The 23,631-nt window shown below is 48.2% G+C and overlaps 1 protein-coding gene across 2 annotated transcripts in view; it reads right to left on the minus strand.

The window, feature by feature from the left end:
* Positions 1-9,020, minus strand: part of Zfp64 (zinc finger protein 64) — a 29,563-nt gene extending 20,543 nt beyond the window's left edge. Inside the window, exons 1-2 of one of the 2 annotated variants that reach the window (XM_087652417.1) lie at positions 8,856-9,020; positions 5,984-6,223 (exon numbers count right to left, since the gene is read on the minus strand). In XM_087652417.1, coding sequence (XP_087508543.1) covers positions 5,984-6,223; positions 8,856-8,940 — 325 coding nt within the window. In that variant the 5' untranslated portion in view covers positions 8,941-9,020. 2 annotated transcript variants of the gene reach the window in all.
* Between the last annotated feature and the right edge of the window lie 14,611 nt (positions 9,021-23,631).

Below are 23,631 nucleotides of genomic sequence, written 5' to 3' on the forward strand. Positions count from 1 at the left end.
CAATAGTGACCCTAACTATGACACTGGCCTCAGTTTCCTTTCCTGTCAATGGGATCACCTCTATGCTTACCCCATAAAGTCAGCCAAGCTGAAGGAACAACTGTGGTGGCTGTGGGTTGACCAGTACTCCAGCCACTAAAGTCGGTCTGAGCTGGAATTGAAACCACGCACTGACACCTCAACTCTCACCATGCTCAGGATCAAAAGGGGCCACAGTGCCCATTTGTGGGATGGAGGATTTCCCTGATTCATGGGATTCAAACCAGGTTGGTGGGGCTTTCTAACGTGACCTTCCACTTTCGGTCCCACAGCTGTCCTAATGGGAAGGCCCCTGTGGTGGTGGAAAAGTCCCAGGGTGGGGGTGAGTAGGGCAGTGTGTGTGCAGCCTTTCCAGGCCAGCTCATGCGATGCCTACGACCCTCTTGAAAGGCAAGCGTGGGCCTCAAGAGTCAGGCTTCTTTGAAGTGCCTCCCATCCCTCTCAGGAACATCCCAGTGGGAGACATGGCGATACGATAGCTATGACCTTAGAGTATCTTCTCTCTCTTTCCAGAGGCCACCCATTTTCTATGGCCATTGCTGCTCTGAATGATGAGGTGGGGTGGGGAGGGGAAGGCCAGGCACCAGCTGGGGTCATTCTGGGGATAGTGCTAGTCACCTGGGATCATTGAGTCACCTTCAGGCAGAAACACAGGAAGAGAGTGAGTGGTAAGGAGTAAGGCCTCACCTCCCCGATCTCAATTTCTTTGTCTTTATTTATGTGGGCGCTATAGCACATATGGAGAGGTCAGAGGTCAGCTTGTGGGAATTTGTTTTCTCCTTCAACCATGTGGGTCCTCCACAGGATTGGGTTAAGGTTGTCAGGCTTTATACGGCCTTTCCCTAGAGTATTTTGCTGGCTCTGGCCTCAGTTTCTCCATCTGGGAAGTGGGGCTTTTTCCTTCCCTGTCTCTGGGGTGGCTGTGAGGGTTAGAGATGAGGTGTGGAAGGCTGCTAGCGCAGTCATCACTTTCCATAGGGCTGCCTGAGAGAAGGCCTGGCTCCATCAAGGGCAGTATCAGACATGGAATCATCAGGAGCTATGGTCTTGAGGCCTCGGGTCAAGTGCCAGAGACTTGGGTCCCCTGGGGAGTTATCACACTGGTGTTGGAATCTCTGCCCCAGAAATCCTGATTCCTTCTGAGGTGCTTCCTGGGTGCTGGTATCTAATAAGTTCCCCAAGGACCCTGATCTACGAGTGGATCTCGGAACTGGCAGTTAAGTCCAAACTGGTGGCGGGGTGGTCAGTGTGGAGTCCAGAGACTGTGGCCGAGAAAGGCAAGCAGGATTCAGCCTGTTTGGTTGTCTGGAGAGGGGCAGCTAAGTCACTTGAGGTTAGCAACGTTCGACTCTGCACCTTGAACGACTCACGGACCTCCGCAACCATTCCTGCTCTCTGGTGGACGATTACAGAGTTCCTGTGGCAGCCCAGCCATGAAGAGGTCTGAGCCGTCAGACTATGGTGGGATACAAGACTTAGGGTCTCCGGGGCTAAGACATTACATCTACACCATTCCTGAACTGGGTGCCAAGAGGATCCCAGGGCTGGCTGTTGTGCAAACCCACAGGGCACCCGCAGGCAGAGAGGAGGTGAAGAGAAACCTGCTATTTGGTTGTGGGGTCAGCTTCCTATGGGTGGGACATTTAAGCTCTTTGGACTCAACAAGTAACAAATTCTCCTACCAGAGGTCACTGTCACTGTTGGTGCTGGGTGTGCAGAGTCTAAGACTGTAACCTTGACTTCTTGAGGCAGACATGGGTAGACCTGGACTCCGCTTCTCTAGTGATCATTTCATCAGGGGAAATAACCTGGTCTGAGGGAGCATGCGTGAATGTGTGTGCATGTATGCATGTATATGTATGTGTGCGTGTGTGTATGTGTGCATGTGTGTGTATCCATGCATGCATGTGTATATGTGTACATGTGTGTATCTCTGTGTGCATGCATGTGTGTATAGGTGTGTATGGGTGCATGTATATGTATGTGTGCATGTGTGTAGGTATGCATGTGTGTGTATCCATGCATGCATGTGTGTATGTGTACGTGTGTGTGTGTACGTGTGTGTGTGTGTGTGTGTGTAATGCTCTTTGAGAGAATGCCTCCAAGCTAAGCTCAGAAAGCTCAGATATAAGCATAAGCATTAGCTAAGTCCCCGGCAGAGGACCTCCTGCCAGGGCACTAGGGTGCTAAGAAATGGGGTTCACTGGAGAAACAGCAAGGAGTTCACCCTGCTGCAGATGTGTATGCCTGTGCTAGGGAAGCCAGAGCCTGTGTGTGCAGACTGTCACTTGTCAACAGGTAGCACCAGGCAGGCAAAGCTGGGAAAGGCATTTCCAGCAGAGGGCGCAGATGAACGGGAACAGAAGTCAGAGTTGCAAAGGCCTCTGGCAGTATGAAAGCCCAGAGCCTCCACAAGGTGGAGTCCCCCACAATTTGGGTTTTTCAGCTCTTCCTGGGGCTTTGTGTTTTGAGGTCAGGAGGTCAAAATCTTTTCAGGGAGATGCCCTTGAGGAGACAGGACAAAGCACTCAGTTGAGGGCAGCCCTGGATCTGTGGGGGTCTTCCTGGTCATGCCTCTCCCCACAGGCAGTTTCCCCTTGTCTAGCTGAGATACAAACAGGTCACAGCACGTCTCTGGGGGCCACCTCCAAGGTGACTTCCTGTCTCTGCATTTTCTTGATCACTTCCTTGAAAATTTATTTGCGTGTACTAAAAGCTACCCCAAAAACTATCTGTGCATATATGTTGGGAGCATAAAAAATACTCGTGAAATTCAACCATGGCACCAAATGTATGTGTGAACCAGGATGTGTACCGTGTTTGTGCAATGCCTTCGGAAAGCCAGAGGGAGGCCATGGATCCCCTGGAACTAGGTTCAGACAATTGTGAGTCACCGTGTGGGTGCTGGAATTGAACTCAGGTCCTCTGCAAGAGCAGCCAGTGTTCTTAACCACCCAGCTATCTCTCCAGCCCTTATGCCCCAAGTTTTAAACAGAACACGAATAGTTTATAAAGTGGAAGCTGGTTACTCCTCAGCTTCAGTGGATCGAGGTGGTAAATGTTCTCTGAGAGTAAGCTAGAAGCCTGTAGACTTGGCCAGGCTTATTAATGTATTTTTGTTTAGCCAGTGAACTCTCAAAAATTTGATCATTTGGGCTGTTGAGATGGTTCAGCTGGTAAAGATGCCTGCAGTCAAGCCTGATGACCCGAGTTCAATCCCTGAGACTCACACGGTGGAGAGAACCATGGTGTCCTCTTGCCTCTGCGTGTGTGATATAACATATGTCTGCTGGGCAGACATAAAGAACATCCGCTTTGTGTATGATTTTCTCACTTTACCACAGTCCCTGCTCTGCCCTAATAACCCCCATGGGCGTTCATTGATTTTGCTTCCTGTTCTGGAAGCTTTTATCAACATTGTTAACCTGAGTACACACCTGTCCTGCTGTTCACACAAGACTTGGTCACCTTTCTGAGGCTCAGGTACTGTGGACATGGCTGGCATAGTTTATCCATCTCTCTCCTAATGGTTACATATCACACCCTGACTTTCTACCTGTCTACACTGTAACGAACAGCTTTCACTCGCTCTCCTGTTTTACAGGATACTTAGAAACAGACTTGTTAGAGGTATTTAAGTATATTTTATCACTTACTTCTTTCATATTTATTTGTGTGTGTATGCATGTGCTGGTGCACACGCATGTGCATGCACGCGCGCACACACACACACACAGACACACACACACACGCTAGTACGTGTACGTGGAGGTTGGAAGACAACCCTTGGTTGGGACTGGGGTCTTCCCTTTTGCCAAGATCAAACGTAAGTCATCATGCTTGTTGGTAGGCACCTTTACCCTCTGAGCCGTCTCTTCTAACTAGCATTCCAGTAAATTTTGAGACTTGAGATTTTAAATTTAAGAATTAAAATGTAAAAGATATCACAAAATGGTCCAGGGCATAGGGGTTTTCATATGCAGAACACATATGCCTAGTGGGTTTTTTTTTTAAGATTTATTTATTTTATGTATATAATTAGCTGTCTTCAGACACGCCAGAACGGGACATCGATCCCATCACAGATGGTTGTGAGCCACCATGTGGTTGCTGGGAATTGAACTCAGGACCTCTGGAAGAACAGCCAGTGCTCTTAACCACTGAGCCATCTCTCCAGCCCATATGCCTAATTTTAATCTGCCTTGTTCTCATCCTGTGCCGCCCACCATGTGCTCAGCACACCCTTGTATGTTATCTGCTGTTTTATAATGACTCTTCCACTTGCTTCTTTTCTTCCACTTTTGTTGGTTTTTAGATGTTCTTTATATAGGAAGGATGCTTATATTCCTGAGCTACAAACTCTTTCTTTTTTTTTTTTTTTTTTTTTTTTGGTTCATTTTTTCGGAGCTGGGGACCGAACCCAGGGTCTTGCACTTCCTAGGTAAGCACTCTACCACTGAGCTAAATCCCCAGCCCTACAAACTCTTTCTTAACATGCTCATCTTTAGACTTGTTTTTTTCTGGAGAGAAAGTCACCTCAATTGCAGTCACATTTATGATTCTCTTCCTCTGGGGAGGGTAGTCCAATCAAGAAGGATTGTACCATCTAAGACCTACAGCATCCACCATATCGGAGACCTGTATTTTACATTTTTAAAGCTGCCGTCTGTTCATTTTATGCAGGTTATATAGGTGTTAAGTGTGTGTAGGTGTGTGTAGATGTGTGTATCTGTCACTGTGTAGATAAACATGCACTCTGGAACGTAAAAGATTTACTTTACTTTTATTTATGCATACCCACGTGTCAGTGTGTGTGTAGGCACACGTGTGTGCAGATGCCCTCAAAGTCTGGGAGAGGGGATTGGATTCCCCAGGAGCTGGAATTACAGGAGTTTGTAAGCAGCCCATAGTGGGTGATCTGTGAAACCAACCAGCAGCCCTAACCACTGAGGCATCTCTCCAGTCCCAGACCCCAAACTCTTTATGGCTCTATTCTGTACTTTTTTTTTCTTTCTTTCTTAATTAATTTGCCCCAGCCTGGCCCCGAATTCACTATGTAGTCAGAGATGACCTTGACATCCTGGTCCTCTTGGCTCCATCTCTCAACACTGGGATAACATGCTTATGCCCGCCCCTCTAGACCACTATAATCAACACCTATAGTGGCCTACAGAGGCCTTGAAACCTCTGTAGTTTATGGAGAGAGCCGACGTGTGTAAGGGGAGGCAGATGTTCATTCACAGATTTAAAAATCAAGATAAAACCTGAAATCCACACAATGGTTTTGTTTTGTCACACACCGATGTCATTTGTCACACACCAATGTCATTTGTCACACACTGATACTTACGCAGGTCTCATGTGCACACCCCACCCCAGACATCTTTGAGGACCTGTTCAGCATCCAAGGTTTGGCTTAGAAACCTTGGGGCTGGAGCGATGGCTCAGTGGTTAAGAGCACTGACTGCTCTTCCAGAGGTCCTGAGTTCAATTCCTGGCAACCACATGGTGGCTCACAACCATCTGTAATGGGATCCGATGCCCTCTTCTGGTGCGTCTGAAGACAACGGACAGTGTACTCAAATACACTAGATAAATAAATATAAGAAAAAGAAAAAGAAAGAAAGAAACCTGGCCTGTGTTCTGCTTACATGTGACAATTCTCACCTCTCCCATGATCTGAACTAGCACCTTGTCTGGTAGCTGTTTCCCAGAGGTGCTGGTTAAAAACAATGAATCCTAGCTATCGGGAGGCAGAGGCAGGCAGATCTCTGAGTTCAAGGCCAGCCAGGGCTACATGGAGAAACACTGTCTCAACACCTCAATAACAATGATTAATTGGTGACTGAGGGACCCTGAGCAGGCCTTCCTAACGGGCCCAAAGAGGTGGGGGATGTAGCCAGCCCCCTCTGTGCATCCCTTCCCGTCCCTGCTCCCGCTGTACCTGTGATAGTCTGAGTCTCTGAACTGATGGTCGTTGTGGCAGTCTGGGTCGGGGTGGCAGGCACTGTCTCTTCTGACACAAACTGGACCGTGCTGGGGGCTGTGACGGGCGTGGTGGTCAGTTGGCAGCCGCTCTGCTTGTGGGCTACAAAGGCATCGAGATTGCTGAACTGCTGTTTACAGAGGCCGCAGATGTGGATGTCCGGTGTCAGCTCTACCAGCACTGTGGTGCCTCCTGGGACTTCATGGGACAAAGGAAAAGTTACAGATTAATTCCAAACGGACAAGCTTCATGGCTAAGTTGTTTCTTCTCGAAAACCTACTCCAAATTTCATCCTAGCAGTTGTGTCCCAAGATGGGAGTCATGGCCCGGGGCAGTACTGCTCCTAGGACTTCACTGAGGGCCCCAGGCGGGGGGGGGGGGGTAGGGGGGGTGGTTTTACGGGAAGATTGCTTGCCTTGCAACATCAGGCCCTGAGTTCAATCCTTAGAACTCCTGTAAAAAGCTGGGTGTGAGGACTGTTTGTAATCTCAGCACAGGGGAGGAGGAAGCGGGAGGGTCCCAGGGCTTGCTGGCCATGTGGCCTAGCCTTCTCGGCAAGCTCCAGGCCGTAGAGAGTGCCTGGTGCATGAAGAACCCAGAGGTTGTCCTCTGGCCTCCACGTACATTCTCCATCAATGTACACGGTGGCGGGTCCACATTCTCACAGTCAGTAGAAAAGAAAGTGCTTTTGAAGAACAGAATGCCCAGTCCCTCACAGGCCCAGAGATGGTCTCCTGCCCCACAGAAAAGTCGTTATGAAAACTACCTCCATTCCAACCACATTTCCAAATGCTTCCTCTTACCTTGAGACCCACTAGGCACAAGGGTGGTTCTCGTGTGTGAACTCCTTCAGCACACACACCACAAAGGGAGCGGAAAAAGGCCGCCTGTGCCTTCCTTTGCTTTTTCATGTGCACGCAGGTACAATACTGGGAGTTTCTGCAGATATTTTATAACTATGGGAAAATTCCAGAATCCTTGAATCCTTTCCTTAGCACCCTGAAATTGTCACTCTTTACCCCTGGGTTTCCCATCTGCAAAAACAGGGACAAGGCAGATCTTTCCTTAGGATCACTATAGATGAAATTATCTGATGTAGGGGCCGATTTCCCATCCCAGGGTAGGTCATCTGGTGGGGTCGTCCCTCTTTAAACACAACCTTAAGTCCATAGCACTGGAAGACACTGAGACACATGAGGTGGGGACTGGGGTTCAGAGTTCAGAAGACACCCAGGCAAGTTTGGGGAGCCAATGGCTCTAATATCTGCAGTTAGGAAACTAACTCAGGTGTTTGTGAACCTTGTCCACAGCTTTTCAAACTTCTGGGGGCTTCCAGGCAGCAGGAGAAGACCTGAGATCCCGAGCCCCACCCTTGGAGACCTGCAGGGGTTGGACCCAACAGCCTAATTAACACACATGCTGGTGCCCCAGGTGGCTGTCCCCACAGTTCAGTCCGTGGCCCATACTTTGGGGAACAAAGGCACATGGAGATACCAATAGTTTATATGATGTCAAGAAAATAACAGAACCCCAAACTCAGTGCAAGACACCCCAGCCTGGTCTTTCCTACTCACATTATTACATACCCTGAGTGCGGGGAATGGCTTTGCAAACCTGCCGGCAAACCCGTTAGGGATGCTCCAACATGGGCCACTGAGGCAGAAGTTTCCCTACCAGTCGGCCTGGGTCACCCCACTTTCTCCTCCTCTCTAATGAGCTCCAAACTCCACCCAGCAGGCACAGAAGGTGGTGACAGTCTCTACACTACACCGCGTGGTCTCCCCTGGTTCTATCTCCCTGGGGGTACCGCAGGAGTTCGAGAAGGCTCCCGGCCTGGCACACGGACAGGGCTGGCGGGGGGCGGGACTGCAAGGTGCGCCGTCACCCCGATCCGGCCCCCCGGGCCCCAGGCCTGCTGGCTGTGTCCCGGCCAGGCCCCAGCCGCTCCTCCCCGGCACTTACTTTGCACCGATCCGGAGAAGCTTTCTCCATCTCCACTCACGTTCATGGCCCCAGACGCTGGGGCGCCACTCCCGGAGCCCCACGGCATGCTCTACATGATGCAAAGACTTTTCCCTTGCATTTTTCCCGCACCAGCCTGTCTTCTAACTCTGCGAGGCGGGGACGGATGTACAGCTAGCGCCACTTCCGCTACCTAGAGGGCGCTGGCCCCATTCACCCAAACCCGCTCCCAGGCTGTGCTCTCCCGGAGAACCGGGAAGGGTCCTGGGCAGAAAGGCCCGAGCTCTCCGATCCCTCCACCCTTTTATCCCAGGCATGCTAGGGACTTTGTGGTCGCTTTGCGCCTTTGCACCTTGCCTTCCTGGAGACCCTCGTTCCTCCACAGATGCCAAGAGGATGCGCTGCCGACCTGGGAGAGTGGAGCCCCAGATGCAGGGTGACCCCCTAGGGCTGATCCAGTAGCATCCAACACCCCGGTAGGGATGCCCTGAGCTGGTGAGATGGCTGAGCGTGAGTAGGGCCCACGTCAGGAAGCCTGATTTCCTGCCAGCTCACTTAGTCGAAACAGACCCAAGCATCCGCGTATACAATAAATAAATAATTTTAAAAAAGAGATTAGTGATGGAGTGGATGGGAGAAGTCATCGGAGTCCTGCAGTATGGAGCTTCGAATATCACCCAGCATGGAGCGCTTGTTATAATTGCTTGGGGATGGTAAGCTGGAAAGAAGGCTCAGTGGTTCCGAGTATGCTTGCAGAGAATGAGTTCTGGTCTCAGCACCCACATTAGGCAGCTTACAAGTATTTTTTTTGCTCCAGAGGATCCCGCACTGAAGAACTGACTTTAGCCCTAACCTTGAGATTACTTACCCTGAAGGTCCTCGAGTTCCAAAATATAAGGTTGGGGCCACTGTCCCATCTCATTTCTACTGTTATGATCTAAGTCACAGTCCATGGGCCACAAAGTCACTCCAATGGTCAGATACCACTCTGAGAGGTTTATTGGGGAGGGGCATGGAGTGGTTGCCTCCGGGAAGGGCGGAGGTGAGCAAGGGTGGAGGGAAAAAAAAGAGGAGGGAAGAAGGACCGCCTTTTAGGGGATGTGGCGCATGCGCAGAGGAGGAATGATGTAATCTGCCGTCGCAGGGTCACTGGGACAAGTGGGAGATGTCCGGTTACTAACGTTCCTCCCTTTTGTTCAATATAAAAAAGGAGGAACTAGAAAGGGGTGATGTTGAGGCAGGGATGAGCGCATAACGCTCTTTAGAGTACTTTCTGCTGTCCGGAGGTCCCAGTGAAAGACCCTCAGACAGAGGAGACTCCAGTCCTGAGGACACCTACCATCCCACGAACACACGGGACTCGGTCTTGATGTAAGACAAGAGGTTTACTTTGGGATGCCAATGCATTGGGGCTGGACACGTTCCTCACGCAGGAGGACAACAGAAATGTACAGCTTAAATAGTCATTTAAGATTACACAGTTTCATTAGCTCAGCTATTTCGGTGCCAAGGATAACTAGGCAGATGTTTCTCCTCCTGGAGTTCCCAGGACAAGGCTATAGCTATGTCAGTACCAAGGACATCTAACTTGATATAGGTTTTCTCATCTTGGGGCACAATCTATAGTGGTCAGTCAGTTTCCTGGAGATGTTTCCTGCCTTGTAATTGCCCTGCAGTAAATATGTTCTATACCATCTGTTCTTATGGTCTGGCAGCTTCCTAGAGAGTGGGTGGGAATGTGCTTTCTGTACTTTCTGCTCTATTGCCTAACGTCTAGGGGCTAAGCAAGGGCCAGCTTAAAAGATTCTCATTCTTAAAAAATGGCTGTACTAATATCAAACAGGGATCTTTCATTCTCCCATTTTCTTTTGTGCCAAATTCTAATCATGGGACTTCTGAATCTAGGTCCTCTGGGGCAGGAGCTCGGTACTGTTGTCTCAACACTAATAATTGTTAACGGCGCTAATTTTTTCTCTAATAAAAGTCACCAGCCTATTTAATATATATGGTCCAAAGGTTAGAAGTAACAAAAGAATTATTAGGGGTCCCATTAGGGTAGAAACTAGGGTAGTCAACCAAGGGGACTGGGTTTTTTTTTTTTCTTCTATTTTTCGGAGCTGGGGACCGAACCCAGGGCCTTGTGCTTGCTAGGCAAGCGTTCTACCACTGAGCTAAATCCCCAACCCCTTAGGGGACTGGGTTTAACTAGTCTTTAAACCATCTTTGATTTGTTTTTCTCTCTTTCTGTCTAGTCGCTAGTCTTTAGCATCAGGATCCTAATAGTTTAGTACATCTTTATAAGGATAGTGTAACAGTCTAGTTACTATCTGAACTAACACAGAAAAGCCACGACTGTCTTTTAGAACTTTAAAACATATAGGTTGTGATCCCTGAGGCACAGGCCCAAGAAGTGTTAGGAGTACTAACATATGTAATGTCTTTATAGTAAGGGGGTGTTACATCATTTGCACTAGAAATTATACACCTACCTTTGAGGGCCCTATCTCGATAGAACCCAGGGCAAATATAAAATTCTAGGGGAGGGCGGTGGCTCCCGGCTGTCATTGTCTCTGGGTTATCTCATCACCCGATATCAGTTCTCAGCCTCCAGAGGATTGCCATTCTCTGAGTGGCTTCTCTTGTCCCTCCCAGACCCTGTGGGACACAGCTGGAGGAGGTCCCGGCGTGCCGCCAGACTCTCCATTTTGCCTTTGCACTTAGACCACGCCACAGGTGGTCTTACCTGCATGGGTGTTTCTCTCTCCCAGGAACTTTCCAAGGCCACACGTGTTCAGATGCCACCCAGATGTTCTGGGACAGAACACCAAGGCTCCTGGAGGGAGCAGGGTCCAGACAACGCCCCAGGCGACTCCACCCGGAGTCTTGAACAGGGGCCAAGGGGAATCCCTTTTCTAACATGGATTTGCTAATGTTTAGCAAAGGCTTGTAATCTTCTACATAGACATAAATGTCAGCAAAGACACACTTGAAACTTAAAATCCTGGCTAAGCCTCTGAAATGGGATCAAGACCGAACTTGCTGGAGACTGGGTGGCAGGCCCAAAATCACTCATTTTCCTGAGAGCCGGCCTGGAGGTCCACCTCGCACCAAACTCAGGGCGGCGACACACCTGTGGTTTTCTGAGTGCTCACTGGGATAACTGGGATTCTCTCCCAGGAACCAATCACTGAGACCAGTTCCCCTTGTTTCTTATTTGTGCCTTAAAGCTGTTTTAGAGGTACACAAAAGGACATGTGCATTTTCAGGAATTTTTTTTTTTTAAACCAAACGACTACACCTGTGCTTTTTTGCGTGACAGTGAGGCCAGGGAAACACTACCGGGTTAATCTAGGTTTGCTTCTAAAGTTGAGGGAGGAGTTATATTTCGCTTTCACAGTCTCTCACCCCTGGAGGTTGGAGGACATCCTACAGGTTGCTTTGTGGGATCTCAGGACTCTACCCTTCCAGCTGGATTTACAAATGGGACCTCTCCACACCTCCAACTTTCTCTGCAAGCCCTAAAGCACTGAGCAAGCTTTCCAGCCTATTTAAAGGTGTAGCCCAGACTGGCTTCCGAGTCGATCCTCCTGCCCCAGCTTAACACATCCTACAGCTGTGAGCCACAACTGCTGCGTGCTGCTCTCTCTCTCTCTTTTTTTTTTTTTTTTTTTGGTTCTTTTTTTCGGAGCTGGGGACCGAACCCAGGGCCTTGCGCTTCCTAGGCAAGCGCTCTACCACTGAGCTAAATCCCCAGCCCCGTGTGTTGCTCTCTTAAAATAGGAAACATAAAAGGAGAATTTTAGAAATGAATTGATAATGCAGGAACTTCTAGTTGCCAAGTGCTAGATTGGTTGTTGTTGTTGTTATTATTATTATTATTATTATTATTATTATTATTATTTGGCCTTGGTTATTTCTGAGATACCATCTCACTGCATAGTCCTGGTTAACCTCAAACTTGCGATCTTTCTGCCTCACTGTCCCCAGGGGGCTGAACTTACAGGTGGGCACCATCATGTCTCACTCTGTGTGCCAGAGGCTTGTGTGTGAACTCAGTCTGGTTCCCATGGACACTGTTAATGGTGTCGAAAACCAGGAGCTGGCACAGATGTTTCAGGGCAAAATTTTATTTTCACAGCCGGGCCAGACGTACACCCTCGCTTGGCAGAAATACGAAGTGGCCCAGATGAGAAACAAAGGCCTTTTAATGGAAAACAAGAAAGTGATTAAAAAACAAAACAACCCCAGAATTTTGCAGTTATTTTCTATGATCATGGAAAAGGAATATGTTATGGGTTGATAGTCAGACCATTAACATATTGTCTTAGTTAGGGTTTTACTGCTGTGAAAAGATACCATGGCCAAAGCAACTCTTATAAGGACAACATTTAATTGGGGCTGGCTTACAGGTTCAGAGGTTCAGTCCATTATCATCAAGGTGGGAACATGGCAGCATCCAGGCAGGCATGGTGCAGGAGGAGCTGAGAGTTCTACATCTTCATCTGAAGGAAGTCAGGAATAGACTGACATCCTCAGGCAGCTAGGAGGAGGGTCTCCAAGCCCACCCCACAGTGACACACCTCCAACAAGGCCACACCTCCTAATATTGCCATTCCCTGGGCCAAGCATATGCAAACCATCACATCCCACTCCCTGGCCTCTATACGCTTGTTTAAAGACATGCATAAGGGGGCCATACCTTAAACATAGGATAATAAGAGTACATTTAATCCAACTTCCAAAGTCCCCATAGTCCATAGCATTTCAACAATGTTAAAAGTTCAAAGTCTCTTCTGAGAGCCATCCAATCACTCAACTGTAATCCCCAAGTCAAGACAGACAATCAGCTGGGCAAACTCCAAACTCTGCATCTCCATGTCTGACATCAAAGTGGCCTTCAGATCTCCAACTCCTTTTTCATCTTCGTTGACTGCAACAAACACCTTTCTCCTGGGCTGCTTCCACTCCCTGTTAGCAGCTTTCCTCAGCAGATAGCCCACGGCTCCGGCATCTAGAACATCTTGGGGTCTCCAAGGCAACTTCAATGTTACAACTTCTTGTTTTAAGGTCTGGGATCCACACATGATCTTCTGGGCTCCTCCAAAGCGCTGGCATCACTTCTCCAGCTCTGCCCTCTGTAGCACTCTAGGCTTTTGTTGACTCCATTCCACTGCTGCTGCTGTTCTTAGGGGTCGTCCCATGGTGCTAGCATCTCCAATATGCTGGGGTCTTCTGCTGCAAGTAGAATTCACCAATAGTTTCTTGTAGTCTCTCTTCATGGTGCCAAGCCTCAACTCCTTTGCGTGACCCCTTCAGTCCTGAACCGTCAACTGCAACCGAGGCTGTCCTTTTCACTAATGGCCTTCCATGGCCCCTCACAGTGCCCAGCCTCAGCTGCTCGTCATGACCCCTTCATTACTTCAAAGCCAGCACTACCCGGGGGAGTCTTACACATAACCAAGTGCAGCTGCAGCACGAGGCACAACCTTGGCTATCTCTCGAACGCGGCCTCTTTGTGCTCTCAGAAAACACTTCCCAGAAGAATTCATGTCAGTGATGCCTGTCTGTTCTTAATCACCGCTAATTTCTTCGCTCCAGCTGACCAGGATAAGTGTCCAAGTAGTCTTCTCCTCTTCCACATGGCCGCAGCTGTCAAGTTCTGCTGCTTGCAGGAGCTGGAACATGCCCCCTTGTTCTATGACATTATCACTAACTTCCTCTTTTCCAACTCCTTCACTACCTAAGCTTGGCTGTCCCGAATCTCGCTCTATAGAATGACCTTGAACTCAGAGATCTGCATGCCTGTCTCCTGGTGTAAGACCCCTACCCTGGGTCAGTGGTACTTACTTTGAGATGCCCCAAATGAGACGCCAATAGCAGATCGATGCAAAAGCAGGAGGTTTATTTTTTCGGTACATCAGGGTCAACCTTCAATTAGTCCCTCAGGGTGAGTGACTAGAAGGTGACCCCAAATGGCTATTACGAGCAGTTTTTATACTTTTTAGGGGGGCAGGTTACATTGACAATGATACAGTTCAAACTTATTGGCTAAACAAATTGACCATTAAATTTGTTGGTTAGCAAGTGTCGGTACATTCTGAGAATTTTCTACTTAAGAATGTTCTTGTGGGTGGAGAATGGAACGTGGCCTAGCCTTGACTGAAGGCAGGAAGCCAGAACCTGGCTTAGCCTTACCTTGCCCAATGTGGGTGGGTATAAGTCTGACGAAAGCCCCTAGGGTCCTTTATCCCCCTTCTTTTCTTGTGCAAGCTCCAATCTTGGAGCTACACTCAGGGGTCTCTGGTAACTAAGTCATATTCTTCAGTTCTGTCCTCAGAGTCTTATATTGTTGGCACAGGACCATCCGCTGTACTACATCTAATCTCTCTTTTATAAAGGCCTATAATCTTGTTTAATACACAGGGTCCAAAGGACAACAATAGCAGGAGAACAATTAGGGGTCCTAACAGGGTGGATATGAGGGTGGTGTGCCAAGGGAAGGAGTTCACCTTGGCCATCATCATACCCCAATTTGTACAACCTGAGTCCCCAAGTTTTCCCTCTTTAGCCATCCCATTGCTTTTTTGCCTTTTTGAGTGAATCTGATTATTATTGGGTTACAGGTGGCATTTGCACAGGGGGTGTCCCAATACCTACCAGGGTGTCCCCCTGGTACGGTCCCCCAGCAGTATAGTCTCTTTTTACTGTGATCAAGTCCCAAGGAGGAGGGATTCCAGTAGGTGTCTCCTGAAGTCTCAGATCCCCAGGTGGCACAATAAAAACTGGTCTGGACCCGCACACTGGTGAACTTCTACCTGGCTTCTTCTATCTCAAGGGCAAACATAAATGGGGATGGGGCGGAGGTGATAACTCTGTGCACATCCTATCATCCCCCATCCCAGCACAGAGCCCTCTTTCTCCCACATGGGCTGTTTGCTTCTGCCAGCATTCCTGTCATGGGTGGGCATGTCCCAAGAGTCAAGTCTTGCCACCAGCTGGCACAGGTCGGGCCACCAGGTGTTGAGGGGTTTGGAGGCTGTCAGGGAGGCGACCTCATCTCCAGTTCCAGTGGAAACCACAGTCCAGGTTGGACAGATGGGCACATGGAGGCTGCATAGGATGGGGGAAGGAATCAAACTCCAAGGTACCACCAGGCGGACATGATCAGGGCCGATCGATCTTAAGCTTGGATTGTCCCTCTTCTGTACTGACCAGTGGCGGAGTCCCCAGAGAGTGGGTGTCTGCAGGTTTCACATGGGACCCATGCTGAAATACCTTCCATCTTGAGAGATATGGGAGAGGTTAACAGCACCAGGTAGGGTCCCTTCCACCGGGGTTCCAGCAACTGTGCCGGATACCTCCAGAGATAGACCCAATCACCAGCCTGGGAATGGTGAGGGGCCTCTGGCATTCCTGGAGCATAAGGCTGACAGTTTGGGCCAAATCTCGTGTTGTACTGACTGAAGGGCTTGGAGCCTCAAGAAGAGGTTCTTATCAGTGAGTTGGGATGCCTCCAGGGAGGGCCCAGTGGACACCAAGGGAGTTGGAGTACCAAACAGGATCTCAAAAGGGGTCAGGTTAAAATGGTACAGGGTGATCTGGGTTCAGAATGGGGCCAGGGGAAGGAGCACCACCCAGTCAGTGCCAGTCTCCAAGGTCAATTTAGTTAAGGTCTCTTTTAGGGTTCTGTTTGTTCTCTCTATCTGCCCTGAGCTCTGGGGACAGTATGTATGAACAATTGAGTTTCCAATTAGTCCCCAATATCTCTCCAATCCCTGACTTACCCTAGAAACAAAAGCAGAACCATTGTCCGATCCAATCACCTTGGGCACTCTGAACCTCAGGAAGATTTCTTCTAATATCTTCTTAGCTGCTTGGTGAGGAAAGCCTCAACCCATCCAGAGAAAGAGTCTACAAACACTAGGAGGTATTTGTAACCATATTTTCCTGGCTTAACTTCTGTGATATCAACCTCCCGATAGTCCCCAGGTCATTCTCCCCTAGGTCTCTTGTCCTGTTTGCTCTTGGCTGCATAAGCATTTACTTGCTGATGTACCGTACACTGTTCTACTGTCTCTCTGGCTATAAACCTAAGGTCCATTACATAGACCTTAGATCCCTTGACTACTTAGATGAGCTTATTAACCCCCAAATAGGCCCATTTGTGCATTTGGCCAAGCAAGTCTTTTGCTTGTTCTCTGGGGAGTATAGTTTTCCCCTCTTGAGTGCACCACTGTCCTTCCTCCTCTAAGCAACACAGTTGGTGGGGTGGCCAGCAATTTGGATCTTATCTTCTGCTGTATATTCTAAGTGAGACCATCCCTTAGTCCAACCCCTAACGGATATCTCTTGTAGGCCCCTATCTGGGATGGGCTCCTGCACAGCCACTTCACCAGCCACTTGATCTGCCTGGTTATTGCCCTGAGGCACTGAGTCTCTTCCCCTCTGATGTCCTGGGCAATGAATAATACAGTTGCTGGCTCCATCGGGGCATCTAAGAGAGTCAAGATTTCCTGCTTATTTTTATTTCTTTTCCCTCTGAAGTGAGCAGTCCTCTCTCTTGGTATCTAGCCCTGTGGACATGGGCTGGCAAAGGCATACCTGCTAGCCATGTAGATGTCAGTTTTCTTGCCAGTCCCAAGTTCCAAGGCTTTGGTGAGGGCATTTAGCTCTGCTTTTTCGCACCGATATACTGGAGGTAGAGGTTCAGCCCAGATGACATTTGTGCCATCCACCAAGGCAGCACCCACTCATCTCTGACCTTCATGGAGAAAACTGTTCTCGTCTGTAAACCAGTTAACCTCGGCTCCTGGCAGGGGTTGGTCAGAGAGGTCTTCCCTCCACCCATGGCTTCTGCCAGTATTTCTTGACACTTGTGCTGTGGTGATCGGGCAGCAAGGTGGCTGGATTGATCCTAACCTGTGGAGAATCTAGTCCATGTCAGCTGACTGGTGGTCCCATCCTCTGGGTCTTTCCATTCAAAGGTGACGTATTCTTGACTTTGGGGTGCCAAGGGCAGATAGAAGGAAGCATCTTTCAAATCTAAGACCATGTTCCAAATTCTGAAAGGTGGCAAAGAACTCAACAGAGTATAGGGGTTAGGCACAGTAGGGTGGATATCAGCCACTTGACAGTTTACTGCTTATAAGTTCTGGACTGGGTGATAATCATTAGGGCCTGGCTTCTTATCCGGCAGGAGCAGTGTGCTCCAGGCTGAACAGCACTTATGCAACACCTAAGCTGAAGGAGCCTGGAGATGTGTGACTTAATCCCTTCTTGTGCCTCCTGAGACAGAGGGTATTGTCTGAGAGACACTGGGGTGGCCTGCGCCTTGAGTTCTACCACCAGGGGTGTTGGGCGGGAATGATAGCTGCTTTGCCAATCTCCACCACTTCCACCCAGGCTGCTGGGAATGGTTCCAGCCACCATGTCAAGTCCTGGTTCTGAGTAAAAGTGGTTTCAAATAATTTATACTCACCATCTGGTCTGGTAGTCAGAACATGTATGGGCTCTCCTTTTGGGCCAGTGAGTTGCGGCCCCGTCGGGCAGGAAGTGTATCTGGGCCCCCATCTTGGAGAGTAAGTCTCACCCCAATAGAGGGTGGGGACAGACCGGGATGACCATAAATGAAAGGGATACCTACCCCATCCCTAGGTCCACTGTTCTTCGGGTAGTCCATGAATACATTTTGGTGCCAGTGGCTCTTGGACCCAAGATTTTTTTTCTTGGAAACAAAGGCCATTGGCTTGGAGGAGGACCAAGTGTTGAGACCCAGTGTCCACCAAGAATTGAGTGGGTTTCCCCTCCATTCTCAGAGTTACCATGGGTTCAGGGAGAGGGTCTGAACCTCATCCTTCCTAGTTGCTGCCTTCTCCTAAGGCTAATACTTTCACTGTTTGGGGGTTCTTTTCCCAAGGCCTGGGATTTCCCACCCCCAGCTTCTGTTTAGTTAGGGTACTCTCAGTCCCAGTGGCCCCTTTCCTTGCAATATGTGCACTGGTACTTTTCAAGGGGTTGTCTGTCTCTCTTTGGCAGGAGTCTCTCTGCTTTCCCTAACTACTGTAGCCAAGATTCTCTGTAAATTCCTTTCCTGTTGCTTTTCTTTTCTTTTTTTTTTTAAAGATTTATTTATTTTATTTATATGAGTACACTGTCTCTGTCTTCAGACACACCAGAAGAGGGCATCAGATCTCATTACTGATGGTTGTAAACCACCATGTGGTTGCTGGGATTTGAACTCAGGACCTTTTGGAAGAGCAGCTGATGCTCTTAACCACTGAGCCATCTCTCCAGCCCGCTTTTCTTTTTTTTATCTCCCTTTCATCTACTTTTTCTTTCTCTGCTCCCTCTCCTCTGCCTCCCTATTATGGTAGACTTGCTCAACAACATGCACTAAATCCATCATGATTTATCCTGTATTCCCTCTAGCCTCTGAAGCTTTTTCCTGCTTTCTCTACCAGCCTGGTCTATAAAGACATAGTCACAGTAGCTTTGTGCTCCTCAAGGCTGGGGTGATGGGGTATATATTGGCAAAATGCCTCCATGAGCCACTCTAGAAAGGCTGTGAATGATTCATCTGGTCCCTGCTTAATCTCACATACCTTGGTTAAATTGGTGGGTTATCATGTGGCCTGCTTAAGACCTGCTAACAGAGCCTCGTGGTAGACCTTCATGTGCTCCTTACCTTCTGTCGTATTAAAGTCCCAGTCAGGTCTAGTCAGGGGAAATCCATTATCAATGACAGCCTGGTCAATCGATGGTGCCTCCGTGTCTGAGGGACCATTCTTTCTGGCTTCCTGCTTATCCTCTCTCGCTCTTTGGTTGTGAAGAGCACTCTCATGAGTTTTTGTATATCATCCCAGGTGGGCTGGTAAGTAAATAAAACAGTCTCAAAAAAGATTAGCCAGCCCCTTGGGCTTATCTGAAAAGGGGGACGGTGTTGGCCCTTCCAGTTGTACAAGTCAGCCAAAGAGAAGGGCCAATATTGCATGGCCTGATTGCCATCCTCATCTATGAGTTCATAGACTTGGAGGGGGAGGGCCACTGTTGTATGGGGTGAAGTGGCCTTTTTGCTCTGGGTCCCCATGGCCAGTGCCTGTTCCGAAAGTCCTTCCCCACCCTCTCTCCTTGCTGGGGCCAGATGAAGTGGGGGGTAAAGGGACATTGGTTGAGGGCTCAAGGGAGATCTCTGCAGAGGGGCTGATCCTTGAGGAGGGGCTGGGGGAACCAGGGCCATGGTAAAGGGGTAAGGGAGTAGAGGATCCATCAGCTGTGGAAGGGTCCTGGCGGATGTTCTTTAGAGACTCATTGGTGTCATGGTGCTCTTCTCCTTCATGGCCAGGACGTGCAAGAGTCTTGGAGATATCAAAGCTTTTATCCAAGGGGAAGGGGGTTCTCCACTAGATCCTTATAGGTAAATATATAGGGCACTTGGTCTGAGTGCCTGAGGGATCCTGGTTTAAAGACTCTTTCCTCTACTGCTTGGATCACTTGCAAGTCGAAGGTCCCTATGGGTGTTCACCCTACTCTGAAGGAGGGTCATTTGGAGGAGCAGAGAGGAACTAACCTGCCCTTCTTTGCTACTACTGACAAGTTTTCTCCTCTTTCCCCAACTTCCCTCCAGTGGTTAACTGGGATGTTTAATGGAGTAGATTCAGTCTGTCTCATATCCAAAAATATTGTCAGTCCAAGTCCAAGAACACAGAATGAGATAACCAACACCAACAAACACAGAGAAAGAAAATCAACACACAGACAGTTCACCCCTGCCATGGGCTCAGAAACCAGGTTAGATAGACAGTTTGCCCCTGCCACAGTCCTAGAAACCAGGTTATAGCAAAACTCGGTTGACTTCTGCCGATACCGTGTCTTGCCATTTCCAAAAGGAGCAGAATTCTCCCGACTCCCTCTGGGGAGCCTGAAGCATCCTCCAGACTCCCCATGGTCATAACCACACCAGACCAGAGGCTTTCCAGATGACACCGTGCTCCTGAGCCCAAAGTAAAGCAAAAGACAGAGAGACAAACACAGACAAACATTTATGAGTAGGCGCCTGTTGCTGGGCTTGGTCTTTTTCTCTCCAATCAGTCTAATTGGTGGTTGCTTGGGGGTGGGGGTTTCTTGGGGGTGGGGGTTTCCTTAAATCCCGGACAAGCCCTCAAATGTAAGACTCCCATCCCCTCTGTCAGTGGTACTTACTTCGAGACTCCCCCATCCCCACCCCCAGTGAGACATCGAGATGCAGATTGATGTCAATGCAATTAATATAAATCTCTTTACCTTAGCCTCAGGTAGACGCTTCAGACAAGGCAAAAAGCAGCTACATTTGTCACCAAAATATCACAAAAACAGTCTGTAGGCCATGTACTGAAATACTTCTCCACTGAAACCTGTTGGGTCAGGTATGCACAGTTCAAATCACTCATAGCAACAAAGTCTTCCATATTCCTACTAGTATGGCTCATTAAGCCTTACTTAAAACATCCCATGGCTTTCCAAATCCAAAGTCCCAAAATCCAAATTCTTTCAAACAAAAGCATGGTCAGGTCTATCATAGCTATACCCCACTCTTGGTACTAATTTCTACCTTACTTAAAGTTTTACTTCTGTGAACTTATAAAGGACATTTACTTGGGTTTGGCTTACAGGTTCAGAGGTTCAATCCATTATCATCAAGGTGGGAGCATGGCAGCATCCAGGCAGGCATGGGACAGGAGGAGCTGAGAGTTCTACATCTTCATCTGAAGGAAGCCAGGAACAGACTGGGAATCCTGAGACAGTTAGGAGGAGGGTCTCCGAGCCCACCCCACAGTGACACACTTCCTTCAACAAGGCCACACCATTTAATAGTGCCACTCCCTGGGCCGAGCATATGCAAGCCATCACACATATCATGAAACATTTTATGGTTAGTCCATTCTCAGAACAATGGAAACAGTTTACAATGTGCAATTCACAATATTATCAAGGAAAAAATAGCTTAGCTTAGGATATGATCAAAGTCTAACATTGTTTAACTAAAAAGAAAGATAGTCACCTGTCCCTTAATAGCCACACAGACACATCTTTTCCTATCATATTTGATGCCTGAAGTAACTCAGGGCACTTCTTGGTTAGGACCTTTAATTGACTACCTTGGTCTATCTTTAGTGAGCACCATCAGGTGAAAGGTGGGATAGCATGGGAAGGCTGTGTAAGATAACCTACTTCTGAACCACCCTTCCATCGACATCCAGTATAAACATTTCATTAAAAAAAAACTACAAGCAAACATGGTGGTTTGATAGAAATGGCTTCCCATAGACTCAAGTGTTTGAACCCTTGGCCCATGGGGAGTGGCACTATTAGGAGGTGTGGCCTTGTTGGAGGAAGTGTTGGAGGAAGGCTTTGAGGTCTCCTATGTTCAAGCTCCACACAGTGTGGAATTCAAGTCTCTCCCTTGTTGCCTTCGGATCAAGGTGTAGGTAAAGATGTAGAACTCTTGGCTCCTCCAGCACCATATCTACCTGCATGTTGCCATGCATCCCTCCATGATGATAACGGACTAACTCTCTGAAATGGCGAGCCAGCCCCAGTTACATGTTTTTCTTTAAAATGGTTGCGTTGGTCATGGTGTCTCTTCACAAAAACTAAGACGCACGTGTTCTGTGCTTTCACTGACAAATGTTGAAATTCTTGGGATCCTTCCAATGGTCAGACCTACAGGTAGAATATCTTGCATTTGCCACAGTAGTGATGCTGGAGTTGGCAGCCATCAGCGTGATTACAGCGATTTTCAGCAGCTACCTCCCATGTCTTAAAGGGGCACAGCTAGGAGGGCACAGAAATAACTAGGAAACATCAAGTCAGACATTGGGACATTTATTACTAGTTCCAACCAAGTCTCCTTGGCCTAGGCACCATTTTCCTTGGTTGCCGGAACACAAACACCTCTAGCAGCTCTGCTGATCTCGGCCACAGTACCCAGTGGAGAGCCCTGCACTAGTTCTCTTTGGGCCTCTCCTCAGGACCTCTGGAAGTGCCCTTAACAGCAGAGTCACCAGGAATCTTTTTAAATAATTGTTTGGTTTCAGACCCTGGGACAAAGGACTGAGGTACAAAAGTTACATATCAAAGCAGACCTGGCCTCCAGGTTCTCCCAATATCCTTCAGTCCCTGCCTGGCATACCCTTCCCCCAACCCTGAACTCTCCAGTCGAGGGGCTGGGCTGTTCTTCCCATAGAGGCTCTCCTTATGTAATCCAGACATTTTGGTCTTCTTGTGTTCTTTCTCTCTATTCTCCTTCTCTTCTCTGTGCACACACTCTTTCTCTCCCTTCCCTGTCTCCTGGTCTTTCCTTTCTCATGGTGATTTCTTTGGCTTCCTTCCTTGGGACCACTTCCCAATAAACCTGCCCTTCATATAATCTACTCTGGCTTGAACTGGCTCAGTTCACCAACAGAGAAATAACTCTTACCAGATGGACCTGAACCCAGGAGGAGTTGGGTTCCTAGTCCGATGTCCTGGTTCTCTATGGCCTATGGTCTTGGTAGTTAGAGGAGGGGTTGGAGGTCCCAGGACCAGGGAAAGGGGAATAGATCCCACTCTCAGGAACAGGCAGGTGGGGAGGGAAACAGGCTATTGGTTGACAATACTCATTCAGAGTCCATTTGACTGTGGGAGGCAGATTCGATTTTCTGAAGCTTACAAGTTGTTTTTTTGTTGTTGTTGTTTTTAAGTTTACAAAAAGATAAATTCTCCATAACACATCAATATCAAAACATCTTCCTAGACTTCAGACACGTTCTTAGACCTTCAAACACTTTCGTAGAAGCTTTCACATCCTCAGACCTTACATAAACTCTATACCTTTCCCTATCCAATTTTTCCATGAGACACAGGTAGGTGATCATTGGAAGCAGTCACTACAAAGTGAATTTCTTTAGATAAAGGAATAGTGAAAAAAATTTACATGGTGGATTATCTTGTGGTAAGGAGCTATTTGCCTGTTCTCTAGTTGTCAAATTGTTGGCTTAGCCTTCAATGTGATCAGAGACTGGAGAAGGATAAATTATAATCTACATGCTGTATATTAATTAAAATGACAGATATTGGTTCATGGCCCACTACCCAGGCAGTTCTCCCAGGTTCCTGTGGTCTCCATTTCACTGTGGGCAGAGGTTGTCTGACCGTCAGTCCAGAAGATGAGAGGTCATTTTCTGTGGGGTAGGAACACAGAAGAAATGACCTCACCTTGTCTTAGGTAACACGTGACATTCAATTCTCCAGATGTCCTCTGTTTGCCCACAGTTAAGGCCAGGCCCTGGAAGTGGTCAAGGCATTGGGGCAGTCTCTCCCAGTGGTTGGTGTATCACAATCCAGGTGGAGTCCTTTGTGGCTGTGTCCATATCTTCTTGGAGAACTTGGGATGTGTGTGTGTGTGTGTGTGTGTGTGTGTGTGTGTGTATCACTGTTAGGTTAGGATATTGGGGACTATCTGTCTGTCATAGTAAGTTTAAACATTTAATGCCATATTTAGCAGATCTCTGACAGGTTTGAGAGCTAGTACCTACTAAGTATTTCTGTGTTAGACAATCTGTGTTATTTCTAATTATCTGTTTTAAATGGCACCTAATAAACATAACATGGAAGCTAATTAAAGCTAA

The sequence above is a fragment of the Rattus norvegicus genome, chromosome 3 (genome assembly GCF_021556685.1).
Source record: "Rattus norvegicus strain SHRSP/BbbUtx chromosome 3, alternate assembly SHRSP_T2T, whole genome shotgun sequence".
Classification (NCBI taxonomy): domain Eukaryota; kingdom Metazoa; phylum Chordata; class Mammalia; order Rodentia; family Muridae; genus Rattus; species Rattus norvegicus.